The sequence below is a fragment of the Elephantulus edwardii genome, unplaced genomic scaffold, assembly GCF_000299155.1.
Source record: "Elephantulus edwardii isolate Elephantulus edwardi_28Jun2011 unplaced genomic scaffold, EleEdw1.0 scaffold00205, whole genome shotgun sequence".
Taxonomy (NCBI): Eukaryota; Metazoa; Chordata; class Mammalia; order Macroscelidea; family Macroscelididae; genus Elephantulus; species Elephantulus edwardii.
In genome coordinates this window covers 5,556,749-5,575,548 of record NW_006399955.1, presented here as the reverse complement: position 1 = coordinate 5,575,548, position 18,800 = coordinate 5,556,749, and the positions used below count along the sequence as shown (strand labels likewise).

The 18,800-nt window shown below is 37.0% G+C and overlaps 1 protein-coding gene across 1 annotated transcript in view; it reads left to right on the top strand.

Annotated features, from left to right (window-relative positions):
• LOC102855284 (cytosolic phospholipase A2-like) overlaps positions 1-18,800 on the top strand; it is a 167,359-nt gene that overhangs the window by 85,485 nt on the left and 63,074 nt on the right. Inside the window, exons 7-8 of the mRNA XM_006897197.1 lie at positions 2,184-2,320; positions 18,295-18,517. Of these exons, the coding sequence (XP_006897259.1) occupies positions 2,184-2,320; positions 18,295-18,517 (360 nt within the window). The remainder of the gene's footprint in view (positions 1-2,183; positions 2,321-18,294; positions 18,518-18,800) is intronic.

Genomic DNA, 18,800 nt, shown 5'->3' with positions numbered 1-18,800 from the left:
CAGGCAGGTTCTTTTCTTCTGTTCATCTCACTAGATTGCTGAGAAAATAACATAAAACCCCACTTCTGAAATAAGGTCAAAACCAAGACACTGAAGAAATATAATGTTATTGCTATTATTAGAAATAGACTAGTCATTTTTATAGTGCATACTTCACATTCATCATTTACTTTCTTTTCCATATATGTAAGGTTGTTTTCCTTAAGTAAATTATATCACATAAAGGCATAAGTTAAATCAGTGGAAAAGAATGAATGGAGAAAATATGGTACATTCACACAAGGCGTTACCTATGCATAATTGAAAAAACAATGAGGAATTAGTGAAACATTACACAGTGTGGATAAGTCTAGAAGATACTATGCTATGTGAAATAAGTCAGTCACACAAAATGGCAAATACTGTATAAGATCATTTTATAAAAAGGTAGAGAAAGCTTTACAAATGGAATAAATACAGTATGATTACTAGGAAGGGAGAGATGGGACGTAGAAAATAAATTCATAGACAAATAATGCTTATTAGGATGGGTGGGTGGAAGGACAATGTGGCATGAATGCATGATAAGAAATTAGAAATATTATAATTAATGTTAGTGAACACACAATGCACAGACAATTAAAAAATATATAAGGGAGTTTACAGCCCTATGATAGAGAATATACAATATAAAAATAGAGACTCTCAGACAAGAGTCTTATAATGAAAGTTTACAGAATATTCCCGGGTCTCCACAAGAAAAAGACTGAGAACCTAATTGCAAAGCGGACAAAACATATGGAAAGAATTTTCACAGAGGAAGATATTAGAATGGCGAACAGACACATGAAGAAATGCTCAGTAAGAAAGAAGAAATGGCAATAAGAGAGATGTAAATCAATACCATCTCAGTCCAGTAACAGTGGCAAAGTTTAACAGGGCATCAAGTAATAAATGTTGGAGGGGGTGTGGTGAGAAAGGAACTCTTATACATTGTGGTAGGATTGTAAAATGGTACAAATATTCTGGAAGGCAGTTTGGCTCTTCCTCAGAAAGCTGAACGTAGAAATTCTGTATGACCCAGCAATTCCACTACTTGGAATATACCCTGAGAAAATGAGAACTGAGAAACCAAAGGAGATTTGCACACTAATGTTCATAGCAGTGTTATTCACCATTGCAGGAACATGGAAACATCCCAAATGTCCAACCACAAACGAATGGATTGAGAAATTATGGTACATTCACACAATGGAATACTTCACAGCACACAGGAGCAATAACTTTGTAAATTGTTACCTAACTTGGGAGGGATTGGAGAGCATTATACTAAGTGAACTAAATCAGTCCCACCAGGACAAATATTGTATAAAACCATGATTGTATAATAAGGATCCAAGGTGGGTGGGGAAGGGTGGAAGCAGAGGGATGAGGATGTGCAGGGGGAGGGGGAGTATTCATGGAGTTGTATAATTTGATGGTTGAGGGAGGTGAGGGAAATTGGAAGAATCTGTTTTCAAAAACAATGTATTCAAATTTTGTAAATAAAATAGTTGTTGTTTTTGTTGTTTAAGTACTGTCAAGTCGCAGGCGACTCATAGCAACCCTATGAAGGAGAGTTCTCAACTCGGGTGTCTTTCACCCTCTCTCCAGGTTCATAGGGTTTCCGGAGGCAAGCTATTTGGAAGTGGATGCCATTCCTTGCTTGTTTTAATAGAGGAACTCCACCCCACTCTCAGTCCCCATTGGGTAGCCAACCATTAACACATTTGACACATCCGTGTCACATGGTTCAGCCTCACAGAAACCACAAGCAACCACGGGACGGCAACTTGTACACCAGGGCTATACGATCTAGGGGAATGTCTGAACAAAAAACAATGAAAGGCCCGAGGGCTGAGGAATAAAAGTCACCCACCTTTGGCTTGGTAGCATCACCTTCTGTCCACTGGGCCAGCTGATCTCTCTCTCTCTCTCTATGTTGATATTCTTGTTAAGTGCCGTCAAGTGGCAGGTGACTCATAGCGACCCTAAGAAGGAGAGTCCTCAACGCTTGGGTGTCTTTCATTCTCTCTCCAGGTTCATAGGGTTTCTGGAGGCAAGCTAATACAAATAAAATAGTACAAAATTTAAAAAAAAAATAGAGACTATAAGAAATTATGATTTTCTTCTTCACATCTGAATTCTTTGTTTCCTCATTTCAGGTGCCTGTGGTTGCCATATTGGGCTCAGGTGGTGGCTTCCGAGCCATGGTGGGATTCTCAGGTGTGATGAAGGCACTGTATGAATCAGGGGTTGTGGATTGTGCTACCTACCTTGCTGGTCTTTCTGGCTCCACATGGTTAGTATGCATTTTTAATTACACCATTTTATTGTGTTACTAGTGTTACATTCACCTTTAACAGTTTCTTTTTTTCCCCCAAGACAGTGGTTCCATTCTTTCCCAATGTGTTAATATAATCATTATTCCTATTCTCATTGTTCCGTTTCCATTTATCTATCATCCTTTCCTGCCTCCTCTGCCCCAATTTCTTTCTCATTTTTTTTTCTTTAGGGTAAATATCAAACACTTTTTCTCTTGTAGATTGTTTTTTTAAAAGACCACTTTACATAGGCGATTTGCTATTTCATGAGCCAATTTGTTATTTAACTGAAACGTGAACTCAGGTTTGGTTTCATACAAAGTTTAAAGGATAACCAGAACAGTAATATTGGAGAAGGACAATTCCTGTAGTTTCAGTTGGTCCGGTAAATTCATACTTTTTAAATTTTATTTATTTTTTTCTTTTTTTAAGAACTGAGCTATGTTCTGTGTTTTTCGTCCATTCTGTCCCAGAGCAATTACTGTGTCCCTGGTCAGGGGGGAAAAAAGGTAGTGATAGCCAGGCGTCATCTGGTTCTATCAGAATAGATGAGGTTGTAGGCCCTTTGGGAGCTTGGTTTGTAAACTAGTTTCTTCTTTAAGAATTTGATTCCTTTTTGTGCCCCTTTTGATTCAGATGAATACATACCAATAGCTGTATTTTAGGCACTCAAAAGCTTTTAAGATCCCATATGCAGTTCACCTCACTGAGCTGTAGGACATTAAGCTTATAAAAGAGGTTATGCCAACTGGCTGAATCGTCACTACTAGACTGCAAGTAAGCATTTATCACCTTTATTTTTTTTTTATATTAAATATATGGAATATGTCTACCTCAAACTTCAGAAAAGAATAGGGAATTTTGGAAATTGAATATTAACTTAAATCTATTTTAATGTTCTAACTTACTGAAACTATCTAGTTCTTAAAATATTTTTTAAAAGCAAAGCTCAGATAATAACTTGTATTATATGGTGATTTCTTTCTATCTGCTTGACACTTAATGCTGAAGTATAAAAAAGTAGATCAACTGAAATAATTCAAGATAAATATCATACAAGTTGAATAACATACTCCACCCATAATTAATTTAATCTGCTTATAATTTACTGATTTGCAGTCTTTCATCAAGCCTGACTAAATTGACGTGATTCACTGGGTATTCATCTTATTCTTTAGGGCAAATAGAACGAAATGCATGATACCTTAGCTCCCATAAGAATCAAAACAACTTTTGAATGAAGATATGCAATAAATTTCACTGATTCGAGTCTAACTAAATAGGAAATTAATCCTTTAAATATATTTTGGCTTAGCAAAATTCAAAGACAGTATAACAGCTTCTGCGTGTGATTTTTGTACCTGTCATTTGGTTTTTAAAAATATCTTTTCCAAAATATTTTCTAAATAAGATAGCATACTTTGTCCCATCACCTCAAGTTCTCAAACTGAAAAAGAAATAAAATTCTTTGTCTCAAATAAGAATATCAACTTATTATGAAGTGTAGAACTTTTATTTAAAAGGTATTTCTAGTCACTTAAGCCATGGTGAGAATTATCATGACATTAGATTACATTACATCTAGTATTTTAAAGTTTTTTGTGCACTTGAAGATGGATCTTTGTTTCTTGATTTATCAATTAAAGAAAATTTTACTCAGAAGCCAAATGATTTGGCCAAGATCACCAGACTTTACCTCCAGTTCTTTGTACCCTGTCATCAGAATGGTTCTTTCTCCAACACCACATCTCTTGCACAAATATGTACGGTTTTGCTCCAATAACACACATCATTTACATATTTGTCAACAGCTCATCTTCACAGGAGGAATTTTTGTTAAGTGCTGCTTTTCCAGTTTAAAACAAAATGTTATAAAGAAAGGGGAAATAGCATTGTACATTTGTAAAAACACCTCTGAGAGGGAAGGAGTATTTGTTAAATGTAGAAGTTGCAAGCTCTTTGTGTAAAAATAATGATCAAGAGGGGCTTGATCCTTTGGATAATGTACATACAGTTTCTCAGATATTTTGGAACCAGATGCCACAGTCATAAAATAAAAACCTAAAGTATGGTTGCCACCTTCCTTGTCTGCACCCTCAAAATGATTTATCTCATCTGAAAGAAGGGTGTAGCCCATCATTATTCTTTCCCCTGAAGGAAAGAGCAGGCACCTGCCTGTTTAATGAGTAATATGATGTAAAAACTTGGACCCTTGAAAGAGTTCACCTACTCACTCCTTTTTATTATTCTTCAGGTTTTTTCTTCCTCTGTATTCAGTGTAACTTAGGTCCTTGTAGTCTACCACTGGCCGATGTACTGCAAGCAGTGTAATTTCTTAATCTAATCTAAAAAAAGGGAAATCCAGTGGTTCAATGGTAAGTGGTTAGGCTTCCAATCCAAAGGCATGTGGTTCGAGTCCACCAGCTGCCCCCTGGGAGGAAGATAGGTCATTTCTTCCCATGCAATTTACAATCTTTGAAAATTTTCTGGAGGGTCAGGTATGAATCAGTTTCAGCTTGATGGTACATAACACAATGCTCTAAGAGTGCATATTTGATGGTATTACTAGTTTTATTTCCTTAACTGTTACTCCTCCTTAATTCCTTAAGATAGATTTTTTTCACTTGGCAACTACCTGGTTTCCAAATATGTTTTATATATTGAACTTATAATTCTCTCTGACCTGTTTAGGGAGAGTGAGTAAGGATGGAGACCTTTTTTTATACAGTCGATTTTTCACTTTCTATACTGCCTTTTTTGGTTACATTTTCTCTCCAGTTGCTCTTTGCTATGTATTCTTTACTAATTACACTATTTTCCTCCTTTGTATATACTTTCCTCTACGTCTTCCTTTTTATTCTATTCTAGCTACATATCTTCGTTCATAATATAGGCAGTCTATATAGTTAGTTTTATTACTACCACCTCAGAGCAGAACTCTGCAGGTAGAGTCCTTAGGGAATTGTCTTGATAACCCAAATGCCTCCCTTCAGTTTAAATTTGTCAGCTGCTCTGCAGAAGTAAGGACAGTCCCCTACTACGCAATGCACAACCTCCAAAAACCCACTGGAGGGGTGAACTATAAGTTGATTCTGACTCTGCAACAATGAATATTGAGTGCGTAATGTTACTTCATGTCAAGTGGGTGGTGTTGATGTTAACAAGAAAGATAAACGGTTTAAGTCTCTACAGAGGCACCTTGGAAGACAGGGCTAGTTTTATGCTCTGAAAAGTCACAGCCTTGAACTCTTTGAAGTGCTTCTGCTCTGCACACTTGTGGTTGTTATGAATTGGAATTGAGTCAGTCACAACCAATACTTCAGATGTCACCATCAAGAATGTGATATGTGATCAGCGGAAATTAAGTTGTTTGTTTGTTTTCTTGTTGTTTACTGTTGAATCAAATATGAATAGCACAGGAGGAGATTGTGCCTCCTTCTCCAGCAGAGAAACTGGTGGATTAGAACCTTGTGCCTTCGGGATTGCAGCTCAGCTTCTTGCCACTAGGCTACTAGAGCTCTTTTAGACTATTTAATGAGATTGTAAGGAATAAGAAGGGACTGGAGAAAGAGGGAAAGGTGGAAAAATGTAATACTGCTGAGAGCTATGTATTGATTTAAGCAATTAGCAATGGTGGCTTAATGGTAGAATTTTCTCTTTCCATGTGGGAGAACCAAATCCATTTTTGATCAATGCACCTCGACCACAGCCCTCATCTGTCTGAATCTTGCATATTGCTTTAGTGCGGAATGAGACTAAGATAAACATGGTCATCTGCTTCTGAAAGTTAACCAGAAACAGCTCTATGATCACAAGAGTACTGCCTCTTTATATGTGTGTTCACCATGATGTTGGATGATGGTGGCTACTCAATTATAGCAATTTTGTTAAGCAATTTGGTTAGAAAGGGAAGCCTTGGGATAGTTATTGTTCAAAGGAAATATAACTTAAAGCTAATGAGTTGATCAAACTCATACCAACCCTGTAGGACATGTTTTGTTCTATAGATTATAAATCTTTAAATAAGGAAGCAATCATATCTTTTTCCTGTGGAGTGGCTTTAACCATAGCACCACTAAGGTCTAGAACTATGTTGTTGTTGTTTAGTGCAGCCAAGTCGAAGCTGACTCATAGCTGGCCTTTCAGTGGGTTTTCAGAAGCAGTAAATTGCATGGGAGGAGATTTCCCATCTTTCTCTTGTGTTAGCTGCTTGGTGAGTTCAAATCACCTGCTTTTGGTTTGGCAATGTGACTCCTTATCCATGAGGCCACTAGGGCTGGAAACATAGGATTCAAGAAATACAGAAATCAGGAAAGTGCATTTATTTGGGTTTTTCCCCCAGAATTTTTAAAGAGACTTCACTTTTTCTAGAAAAACAAGGTGAAAATAAAATAGTAGGGAGGAGAAGATGGGAGATAGGAAATAGAAGGATCAGGAAGAGACAGGACAGGACAAGATAAGAAACATCGAGGAAGGTGTTAACTGTGTAGAAGAGATGCTTCCTGAACGGAAGAAAAGGTGGTCAAGATGACTCATGTGAACAGTCTCTTGAAAAGTAGAGGTGAGAAGGTAAAAAGTTCAAAAGGAGGAATTCGGAAAGACTTGGAAAAACAAATTACGTTCCTGTGTGGTGTAAGTTTTTATATTCTGTTGATACATGGCCATTATTTGGCATAAATGAGGTAATTCAGAACTGTCTAGAGAATCCCTAGACCTCTCAGGATGTTTGCTATGGTCACAAAAGAGAAGTTTATGTAAGACAAAATCTTCTCTTTTAACTCCAGCTACATTTATGGTAATTACTTCTAAAATGAATTTTGGATGGTCCTTGTTGTTTATTAATTATGAGCTTTAAACAACTGTAGGAACAAATATGAGCAAGTTATACGAATTATGGCACTAATTCTTTGCTCCTTCACTGACTACTTACTGGAGCTCTCTTCCTCAGAGTAACTTGGCAATGGTCTAAGACACTATTGAAGGTTCTGTTCCTTGTTTGTTATCTAAAAGCTCTCTTACATAGACAGGATCCAGTTCATTAACGTTATTAAAATGGAATACAAGAAAGGTAACTTTCAGTTGAAGTCTGAACAATTCTGTAACATTAACAAAACAAGAGAGTGGCAATTTTAACATACATTTGCCCATAAGAAATGGTAAGCAAAAAACGTTTGTTGGAGATAATATTATTTCAGGTGGGGACAATGCTTGTCTTGTTCACTAATGAATCTCTCCTGCCTAAACAGTGTCTGATCTTCCACAGATAGTCTTTGCTTAATAACTGGATAGCAAAAGGCATTCCATGAGTGCACTCTCTCAGGAAAAATTAAGATCGAAATTTCTTTCAAATTTTAAGATACTTGCTTTTGAAATGTCAGGGGTTTCCTCCAGCCATTGTAAATATTAGTGGTCTATAAAAATAATCTGTGCCAATTTTTTAAGCACAGAAATTCTCAGTTCTCACTCCTGAAGATTCATATTCAGGAAGCCCTAGGGAGCACGAGGATAAGCAGTTTGGAATCTCAGGCACAGGATTTTGAAAATGTCTCCCCCATTATTTTAGGGTTTGACCTGGGAAGTTTTTGCCTTCTGGCATGATTTGTCTTTTTTAAATTTCAAGCTTAACCTAGATATATTTATATGGATAGAAATCGGGTGTCCCATCTTAGTAGTAAGAAGCTGCACTGCAATCCTGAAGGCAAACAGTTTGAATCCACCAGCTGCTTCACAGGAGGGTGGGAGATCTCCTGGAAGGTCAGCTATGGATTAGTTCCAACTCGAATAAATATGTTCAAATAATTGTATATATAAATCAGATAAAGCTTTCAAAATTTATTTAGAAAAAAAAAAAGTGTGTTACTTTTCATCCAGTCATTCCTTAACCCTTTATAGTTGTTGTGTGCCATCAAGTAGACTTCAACTTGTAATGAATAAAACTGCCCCAAAGTTTTCTAGACTGTACTCCTGGATCAGATCACCAAGTCTTTTCTCTTGTGGAACAGTTAGAGAATTGGGGGAAAAAAACCAAACCCAGTTAGTAATCAAGCATTTACCCATAGGGCTTCCAGAGCGCCTCACCGTTTATAGAGGCCTTAGTATATAATGTCGTTGTTGTTGTGTACCATCTAGTCAGAACCAACACATAGCTGACTCTCCAGTGGGTTTTCAAAGGCAGTTGATCGCACTGGAAGAGATTGCCCATCCTTCTACCATGGAGCATCTGGTGGCCTTGAACCATAAGCTGTTGGGATTACAGTGCAGCTTCTTGCCACTAGGCTACCACACTTTTTTAAAAAACAAAAAACAAAACAAAACAAGAAAACAAACAAACAAACAAAAAACCCAACAACAGCATTGAAACAGATAAGGGAGAGACCTGTTTATAAAGGGTATATGATTAGGTATTATTGTCATGACAGGAGTTCAGAACGAAGGCTGCATAGTGAAGTGGACTTGGGAGGAGGGATTGTGTAATGCTGAAAGAATTTTTCTTTTACTTTTCAAAGAGAAGAGTCAACTGGGCGGGGGGTTGGGTTGAAGGGGTTGGCAGGGAGAAAAGTGCAACTATGAATGAATGGAAATTAAAAAAAATTGACTCGTATTATTTGTAGTAATCTATTAGTAAAGTAATGAAAATTTAGATTTAAAGAAACTCTAAAAAAGAAAGAAAGCTCTAGTGGCAGAGTATATTGTGTGTTGTTCTACTAATTGAATGGTCCCTGGTTCAAATCCACCCAGTGCTCCAAGTGTGAAAGATTGGCAATCTCTTCTTGTAAATATTTACAGCCTCAAAAACACAATGAAGGGTCACTAAGAGTTGAAATCGTCTTGGCAGTAATTACTTTGGCTTGTGGGTTGGTTTTTTTTTCTTTCTTATAGTTAGGATATGAAATGATTTTTTTTTTCTAATGTTTCGGATATCTTGGTGCAGGCAATGAAACAAAGAAAGCTAAATTGGTTATCCATCTTGTTGTTATATGCTGCCAAGTCACTTGGGACTCATAGCGACCCTATATACAAAAATCTCTGAACCCTGCTCTATCTGGAGGCGATCTCATCATCTGTGACACACCTACCCCCATTATCTCAGACACAGAGTCAATCCATCACATCGGGGTCTTCCTCTGCACTGTATCTGCACCCTACTAGGCATAATGTCCCTCTTCAAGTACTGGTCAATATGTCTACTGATAGATCTTTGTTGTAGAGTACCATTGAGTCGGAACCGACTGATAGTTGGCCCTCCAGCTGGTTTTTAGAGGCATTTAATCACATGAGAGGAGACTGCCTACCCTTCTCCCTTAGAGCAGCTGATGAAGTTGAACTGCATGCGTTTTGGATTCAGGTGCAGCTTCTTAACCTTAGGCTACCTTTAGTTATCACCAAAAAACCCACAAAAAAACAAAAAACAAACCCTAAAGTCTTGAGTGTAACCACAATGACTCCATGCAAATGTTGTCCAACTCACACATGCAAATTCTGAGGGATATGGATTCATATGCACTAAATAATGAGAGAGCATTTAACCAATTTCTTCGGCTGAGGAATCCTAAGTCTTTTTTATATCATTGGTGGTGTTTTGAAGCCCATTACTTCATGAGAAGTAAGAAAGAGAAGGAAAGATGGAACAGTAGTAAATGGATTAATTTTAACCATTGTTGTTGTTATTAGGTGCTGTTGAGTATGACCTTGTGAACACAGATCTGAACCTTGTCCTATCCTGTAGCAACCTCACAATCTTTGACACGCTCAAGGTCATTGCTGTTGTTACTGTGTCAATCCACCTGGTTGAGGATTTTTCTCTTTCTCCATCCCCTTAACTCTCCAAGAATGATGTCCTTCTCTAAGGAATAGCATTTCCTAGAAACATGCTTGAAGTATGCAAGACAAAGTTTTGCCATCTTTGCCTCCCAGAAGCACTTTGTCTGCACCTTCTCTAAGAATTATCTTTTTGTTCTTTTGGAGGTCTAGGAAATTCAGTACTCTTCTCCCCCATCATAGTTCAAAGGATCAATTTTTCAAAAATCAGAGGTTTGATGTTTTGGGGTAGGTTGTGGTTTTTTTATAGTTGTTATTTTAACCATTATAGAGCAGAAATGAGTTGTGATATTTTTACATAAAAGGGAAAAAAGAGAATTGATTGAAAAACTGTGTCAGAGAGTCCTAGATTTTGAGCAACCACCCTAACTTCAGGTGGATTTTCTTGATCTCACAATCCCATTATTAACTTTGGAGGGAGAAAGTAATAGTTAAGAGTTTTGCTGTTTTACTAGAAGAAATGTATAGGTTAGAGATAAGTAGATTAATTTAAAGAGCAGCCCCATATATATTGAACTTGTAATTTTATTATAAATGAAATTTTTAATAATTGCATTATTCTACTGCGAAGTAGAATATTGTATTCTCACCACTGGATCAATAGGCATTTCATGGTATATTGAGAAAAAAATTGAAATTGTCAACAATTATATTTGGATTGATCAACACCTACTGCATGAAAAGTGAAAAATAAATCAGAAGATTTGTCACTTAAGGAAAATTTACTGTCAAGGACCTCTCCAAAGTGCTAAAGAGCAACAATGTCTGATCCAAGCCATTGTATTTTCATTCGCTTTGTATGCATGTGAAAGTTGGACAGCAAATAAAGATGACCTAAAAAGAACTGAAGTCTTTGAATTGTGGTGTTGGAAGGAAGAAAGAGTATTGAATAGACTATTAATTGTCAAAAGAAATAAGTCTTTTTTTGGGAGGAAATGTAGCTAGGATTATCCTTAGATCAAGGGTGGTGAAACTTGTTCTCACCTATTTTGAGCAGCATGTTCTCAGACTAGACATGTCCTTAGAAAAAGCATGTTGAGAAAATCAGAGGGTCAGTGGAAGATTGTTGTTGTTATGTGCCATCCAGTTGCCTGAAACTCATAGCGATCCTAGGTACAATAGCTCAGAACTCTGTCCTATCTTGAACCTCACTGTCTCTACACACCAGTTACTGTGTCAGTCCATCTCGTCCAAGGGTTTCCTCTTCTGTGCAGTTTCTCCACTCTTAAGCATGATACCCTTCTCCAAGAACTGGTCCCTCCTAGCCACATGTCCAAAGTATGAGATGGATCCTCAAACTCCTTGCCTCCAAGGAGCTTGGTTTCACCCTCTCCTAGACAAACCTGTTTGTTCTTTTGGCAGTCCATGGTATGTTCAAGACTCTTCTCCAGCACTACAACTCAAAGGTATTGATTCTTTTTCTCTCATCCTTATTCATTGTCCAGTTCTCTGATGCATAGCAAGTAATTGAGAAGACCATGTCCTGACTTTGGTACACCTTAGTCTCTATACTGACGTCAATGCTCTTTAGCCCTTTGGAGAGGTCTCTGACAACAGATTTCCCTATTACAATTTGTCTTTTGATTTCCTAACTTCTAGTGCCAAGAGTGTTGATTGTGGATCTGAGCAAGCTGTGACTATTAATAACCTCAATCTCTTCTCTATCATAGTGCTGCCAATTGGTCAAGTGTTAAGAATAATTGTATTCTTGATGTTAAGCTTCAGTCCATGTTAAGACTATGGTCCTTGACCTTCTGTAGCAAACACTTCAGGTCCTCCTCAGTTTCATCAAGCAAAATTGTGTCATCTGTATGACACTGGTTGTTGATTAGTCTTCCTCCAATCTTGATATCACATTCTTTCTGATAAATTCCAGTCTCCCAGATAGATGATCGATGAGCTGTTCTGCATACAGATTGAAAAGATATGGAGACAGATGCATCCCTGACAGACTCCTTTCCTGATTCAGCATGACGTCTTGTGTCTTTGCTCTGCTCTGAGGACTGACTGCTTCCTGATCCCATGAAAGATAGGTAGACGCAAAAGGAGATGGATTGACACAATGATTGTAGCAATGAGCTTGAGTGTGGTGGTGATCATGAAAATGGTACAAGATAGGGCAAGGCCCAGTTCTGTTGTTCATATCATGGCTATGAGTTGTAGTGGACTTGATGGCAGCTAATAACAATAAGACTGCTGAACAGTAAGGAGGGTTAATTTCCAGTGACAGAATGATCACATCATTTCCTTTCACTTTAAAATTTAGAAACCCTCAGAGCTCTTTCACTATAGTGATTTCTATAGACTCTAAGGTGTTTTTGTTTTGCTTTACTTATTTTCACCCAGTTAATGGGAAGACTATAATGTAGTCTTTATAATGTAGCTTATAAAATAAAACTAAATTGCTTCACTAAAGATAGAAAAGGGGTGTGCGGGGTGCGGCATTAATCATGGGGTTGTACAATTTGATGGGCATGGGTGAGGGAAATTGGAAGAATCTGGTCTGAAAAAGAAATGTATTCTAGTTTTGTAAATAAACTAGTATAATAATTTTTTAAAGATAGAAAAGTATAACTAGATATAAAATGAAAAAAAATATAAACTATATAGTTGGGAGACATATAACATATTATATATATATTTTTATAAACCAAGGATAGTCTGATGGTCCATGAAAAGGAGTTAATTTTTTTCAAAAGGAGTTTATTCTTAATAATAAAACCAAATATTTCTTCTTATTTCCTGATAAAGAATGAGTCATATCTTGACTATTGTTAGAATTTAACATCCTAGGGGCACAGAAAAAGTTTTATTTTCCCATTTTTATCATGGCCTTAAATATAATCTAAGTAATTACACTAATCTTTTCTTGCGTCTTCCAAAACAAGAGTAGATTTATGAATGGCTTTTTTCTTTTAAATGAGAGAGAAAGAAGGGAAAGAAGAGTAGATATGAGTTGGTGTTTGGAATGGCCAGGGTGTGGTAGAAATGTAGGATAGGGCTGTGGGCAAGCCTATAATCAAGAGAGGATGCTTGCAGAATAGTCAAATAGCTGTGCTAGCACCATAGACAGAGAAGTGGAGGAACAGATGTACCAGCTAAGTTCATGTTGGAGATTGGTTTCTATGATTATCTGTTGAAGACACAGGAAACAGATGTGAGTGGAGAGGGAGATTGTACTATTCAGAGACGTGTATTTTCTAGCTCTGTTTTCCTTTCTGCTAGAGTACAAAGAACAGTGAAAATGATTCCCTTACTTCCAGACTCTCCATTCTCCTATTTCCAGAAGAGCGAAAGAGCAGCCTCTTGCAACCAGGGTTTTAAGGCAGAGAGAGACACGTGGATGGTTCTAAATCATGGCAATGGCTATAGCCACAACAGAAATATCAAAGTTTTTTTTACTTCATGGCCAAATCAAAAAGTAGTGTATTATACTCACAGCTTATTCATTGTTTTGATAACTTTTCATAAATATGCAACACAGACCATACAGGAAACTCTCCTTGGTAATGGTTGGAGGTAGAGAAAAGGAGAGTTTTCAAGCTCACATATATCTAGACTAGTCATAGATAATTCAAATTTTCAAAAACAATAGAGGATAGAAAGCATTATTTGCTTATTTTGATGTTGTTACTATTCTTTTAAAAAAGTAAAGGGCACATTTTTTTTTTCATTTCCAATAATCCAAAATAATTACTTGAATAAACCAAATTTAAATGGAGTCAATATATCCAGAAAAGAAGATAGTCTAAGTAAAATCCAATCCAAGATGTCAAATTGGACATGTGTATTTAATTCCATTTCCTCTACAAGCCAATAAAAGGATTTCTCAAAATTCACAAGAAAAAAAATTAAATGGAAGAGAAGACCACAGAATTAAGGTTTGGAAAGATTAAAGACTAAAGGAATGAAAAAATAACAGGCACAGCACACCTGAGAAAACAAGTATGTAATTAAATGCAGCAGGAGTGGGTAAAAAATAGATTTAACTCTCAAAATTTAAATAACTAGCACATGCCTCTTCTCTATCTGGGATGAAGATCTAGTCTGTAGTCTTTATAACAGATGGCCTCTAGACTATACAACCAAAGATACTGACTATTCCCATTATGATTGTTTTATAAGCTTGGGCAAAGCAACTATTTAATTAAGTTCACAAACTCCAGCTCCATTATTTCTGACAGTAAACATACAGCAAGGACAATTTGTTTCTGTTGTTCTATACAACTAATGGTGTCTGTCAATTAAGACCTCACTGAGTTTTATCTCTAAATGTGGTGTCCCTACCCCTGCTACTTTAGATTTTCTCACAGAGTACTGGCTGGGTTCCAAATGCAGAGTCTCATGGGAGTAAGAGAAAAGTTTGCCACATTCATGAGATCTAACATCTTATAAGATATGGTCTTCTAAAGGATAAGTCCAGCTATGGCTTTAAATGATTTACTTACACCTTGGGATGCCAGTGGGGGGAAATCCTAGGATAATTTTCAGTGTCATAGGATTGCCATTTCTCAAAGGCTATGGAGAGTTTGATTTTTATTGTTTTCTTTTTTTAAGTATAAGCTTATTCTTTTTAAGAAATTAATTTTAATGAAAGTTTACAGAGACTTAGGATTTCCATTCATTCATTGTTGCACTTTTCTTCCTGCCCACCCCCACCCCTAATTCACTCTTCTTTTTGAAAAGTTGTTGTTGTTGTTATGTGCGGTCGAGTCCTCTGCGACCCATGGCGACCCTATGTACTAAACCGAGCTCTATCCTGTGCCAATCTCATTACCTCTGACACACCCATCCCGAGTACCCCAGTCAGTGAATCAATCCACCTTATAGAGGGTCTTCCCCTCCTGCGCTGTCCCTCTACTCTACCCAGCATGATGTCCCTCTCTAAGGACCTGTCTCTCCTTACAACATGTCCAAAGTATGTCAGACGAAGCCCCAGAATCCTTGCCTCCAAGGAGCAGCCTGGTTTAATCCTCTCTACGATGAATCTGTTTGTTTTCTTGGCAGTCCATGGTACATTCAATACTCTTCTCCAGCACCACAGCTCAAAGGCGTCAATTCTCCTTCTATCCTCCCTAGTCATTGTCCAACTCTCTGATGCATAACAAGTGATTGCAAAACCCATGGCCTGTATCAGGCGGACCTGATCTCCAGAGAGACACTGTTGCTCTTGAGTATTTTGGAGAGGTCCCTAACCGCAGACTTTCCCATCGCAATACGTTTTTTGATTTCCTGGCTACTGGTGCCAAGAGTGTTGACTGTGGAGCCGAGCAAACTAAAGCTGTGAACAATCTCAATCTCTTCACCATCCATCCTGATGCTACCTATTGGTCCAGTGATGAGACTTTTTGTCTTCTTGACATTGAGCCTCAGTCCATATTGAAGGCTGCAGTCCTTGACCCTCTGCAGTAAGTGCGTGAGGTCCTCCTCAGTTTCAGCGAGCAAGGTTGTGTTGAAAAGTAAAAGAAAAATTATTTCATTGTTATACAATCCCTACCCCAAGTCCACTCCACTGTGCAGCCTTCATTCTGGACTCCTGTCATGTCAATAATACCTAATCATATATCCCTTTTAAACAGTTTTCTCCCTCATATATTTCAATGCAGTATACATTATTTATCCCCTCTTTCTCAGTCTTCCCTGAACCCCTATGTCAGTCCTGTTTTACTTTTAAACGGGATTTTTTTATTTTCTAAAAATTATTATTTTGTACTGATTTGCATACAAAACTTATATAAATTGTTTTGTTTATATACATTGTGACTCACATATTCACTCTGTGTTTCATATGATCATTCCCATATATTGTGTTTTATAACATTAATCACAATTGATCCATGACCACCACTACCCTGTCTTTTTCAGGTCTCCAGAAGATTTTTTCCTAATTCTTTCACTCTCTCCTTCTTCCCACCAAACTTCATGACCTCATGATTTCTCCCTCCTCCCTCCCTTCATGCTTTGGACTTTTGTACACACGTTATTAGTAATTCTTCTATTTTTAAAATAATAGTCTTCTGCAGTATTTGTCCTTATGATACTGAATTATTTCACTCAACATAATGCTCTCCAGCCTCTCCCATGTTATATAGTATCTTTCTCAATCATTGCCCTTGAGTGCTGCATAGTATTCCATCCTGTGGAATTTCTCAAGGCATTTGTTTGTTAATAGACATTTGGGCTGTTTTCATTTTCTTGCTACTGTAAATAAACTACTATGAACATTACTGTACAAATTTCCATTTATGTCTTAGTTCTATTTTCCTCAGAGTATATTCCTAGCAGTGGAATAGCTGAGTCTTATGCAATTTCAATGTTCAGCTTTTTGAGGAAATACCATACTGCTTTCCCTAAAGTTGTACCATTTTACAATTCCACCAACAGTGTATGAGAATTCTAATCTCTCCATAGCCTCTTCAACATTTATTACTTACTGTCCTGTTATACTTTGCCACTATTACTGAGGTTTTGGTTTGTGGTTTTGGTTTGCATCTCTATTATTGCCAATGATTTTGAGCCTTTTTGTGTATATTGGCCATCCAAATGTCTTCCATTGTGAAAACTCTTTCCAGGTCTTTTTACCAATTTTGTAAATGGGTTACAGTTTTTTTCTTTTGAAGGCCCTATAGTATTCTGTAAACTTTCATTATAAACCCTTTTCTGAGATTGCATTGCCAAATGTTTTCCCCCCCATCAGTAGGTCTTCCTTTCACCTGATTAAGAAATAGTTTTTGATGCACACAAGGACTCAATCTTTATAAGGTCCCAGTAGTTGATGTTATCCTCTCCTGGTTGTGCATTTCTGGCTGTATTTGCAAACCTCTTTATATTATAGCTAGACCTTTTAAGTTTGGTCCCATTTTGTCTCTTATAGTCTTAATGGTTTGGGGCTTTATGCCTAGGTCTTTGGTCCAGCTGAAGTTGATTTTTGTGTGTGGTGTGAAATGTAGATCCTGCTTCAGCTTTCTGCAGGTCAAAGTCCAGTTTTTCCACAATCATTTGTTGAAGAGGTTGTCATTTCCCCAATTTGATAGGTTGGGGTTTTTTTTAGGGTTTGTTTTGTTTTGTTTTTTCAAATATCAGTTATAGGTGGATGGTTAAGGACAGTATTCTCAGCTGTCAATTGTTCTTCTTCAGATAATAAAAATAAAAAATTACCAGAAGAAATGGCTTATGTATTTTCTAGGCATTCTCTATATTGTTTTGATATGCCTCCACTCATCTGTCAAGCTGTTATAATATGGTGGCTTATATGTTACTGTGTTACTGGAAGCTTTTCTAACAGTATTTGAATTATCAACAACAGCACCCATGTGGGCAGGTTTCATTAGAGCTTTTAGACTGAGACAAAGAAGGATCTAACAATCTACTTCTAAACAAATGAGTCTATGAAAATCTCCTTGAAGTGAGGATGTTGAGACTTCATCTCATACTTTGGGCCTGCTTTCAGGAAGGACTAAACCCTGAAGTACATCATGCTTCAAAAACAGAGGGTCAGCAAAAATAGAGAAGACATTAAATGAGACATATTGACAATGTTGTTGGATAAGTACAAACATTATACCATTACTTGAATGGCAAATCTATTTCATGACTCACATGTGTCTTCAGACTCTGGAAGACTGACGATGAGACACATTCCTGTGAGACTAGCAAATTTCCCCTCTTCTGTACAATTTAATAATTCTTCTTTGATTGCTTTTTAAATTTGCTTCCATTGTCCATCAGTTCTGTTGTAATTGTTCCATTCTTGCTTTTGTATTGATAGTGTTGTTGTTGTTGTTGTTGTTATTGCTTTGTTATCAGAAGCCCTGGAGTCAGCTCCAACTCATGGTGACCTATTTGTAACAGGACAAGACATCACTTGGTCCTGTGCTCTCCTGATGATCCTTGTGACCATTGTGCTAATCCATCCCTGTCAGTTTTCCTCATTTTTGTTTTCCCACAATTTCAACAATCATGATGTCCTTAATCTTTCAATATCTTTGTCAGGTAATTAAGTTAACCACACATTACAAACAAATATTCCAAATATTACCAAATGTTAAAGTCCCCATTTTTATATTCTTTTATGACAGAGGGTTCCTACTTTCCAGTATGCCTTTATCTTTGTTTTATTTTGTTTTATTTACAGGTACATGTCAATTTTATATTCTGATCCTGATTTTCCAGAGAGAGGGCCAAAAGAGATTAATGAAGAGCTAATGAAAAATGTTAGCCACAACCCACTTTTACTTCTCACACCACAGAAGATGAAAAGATACTTTGAGGCTTTATGGAAGAAGAAAAGCTCTGGACAACCTGTCACCTTTACTGATATGTTTGGGATGTTAATAGGAGAAACACTAATTGGCAATGTAAGCTATGGTTGCATCTACAATACTTTCAGTAATATAAGTAGGCAGTGTTTATTATAATATTTTAAATTAAAGGAAAAAATGTTGGTTGCCTTTTGTAAAAATCACTGACTCAGCTTGTTCTTGCAACAATGAGTACCGAGCACATACTGTGCCATGTAGTACAACTGCTTTGATATTTAAGATGTTTGCTTATTGGTTCACTCAAAAGTTTTGATGTTATCAGGAGCGCTTCCATTTTTCTTGTCTTTGGAAAATATACATATTAATCTGTGGCTGCTTG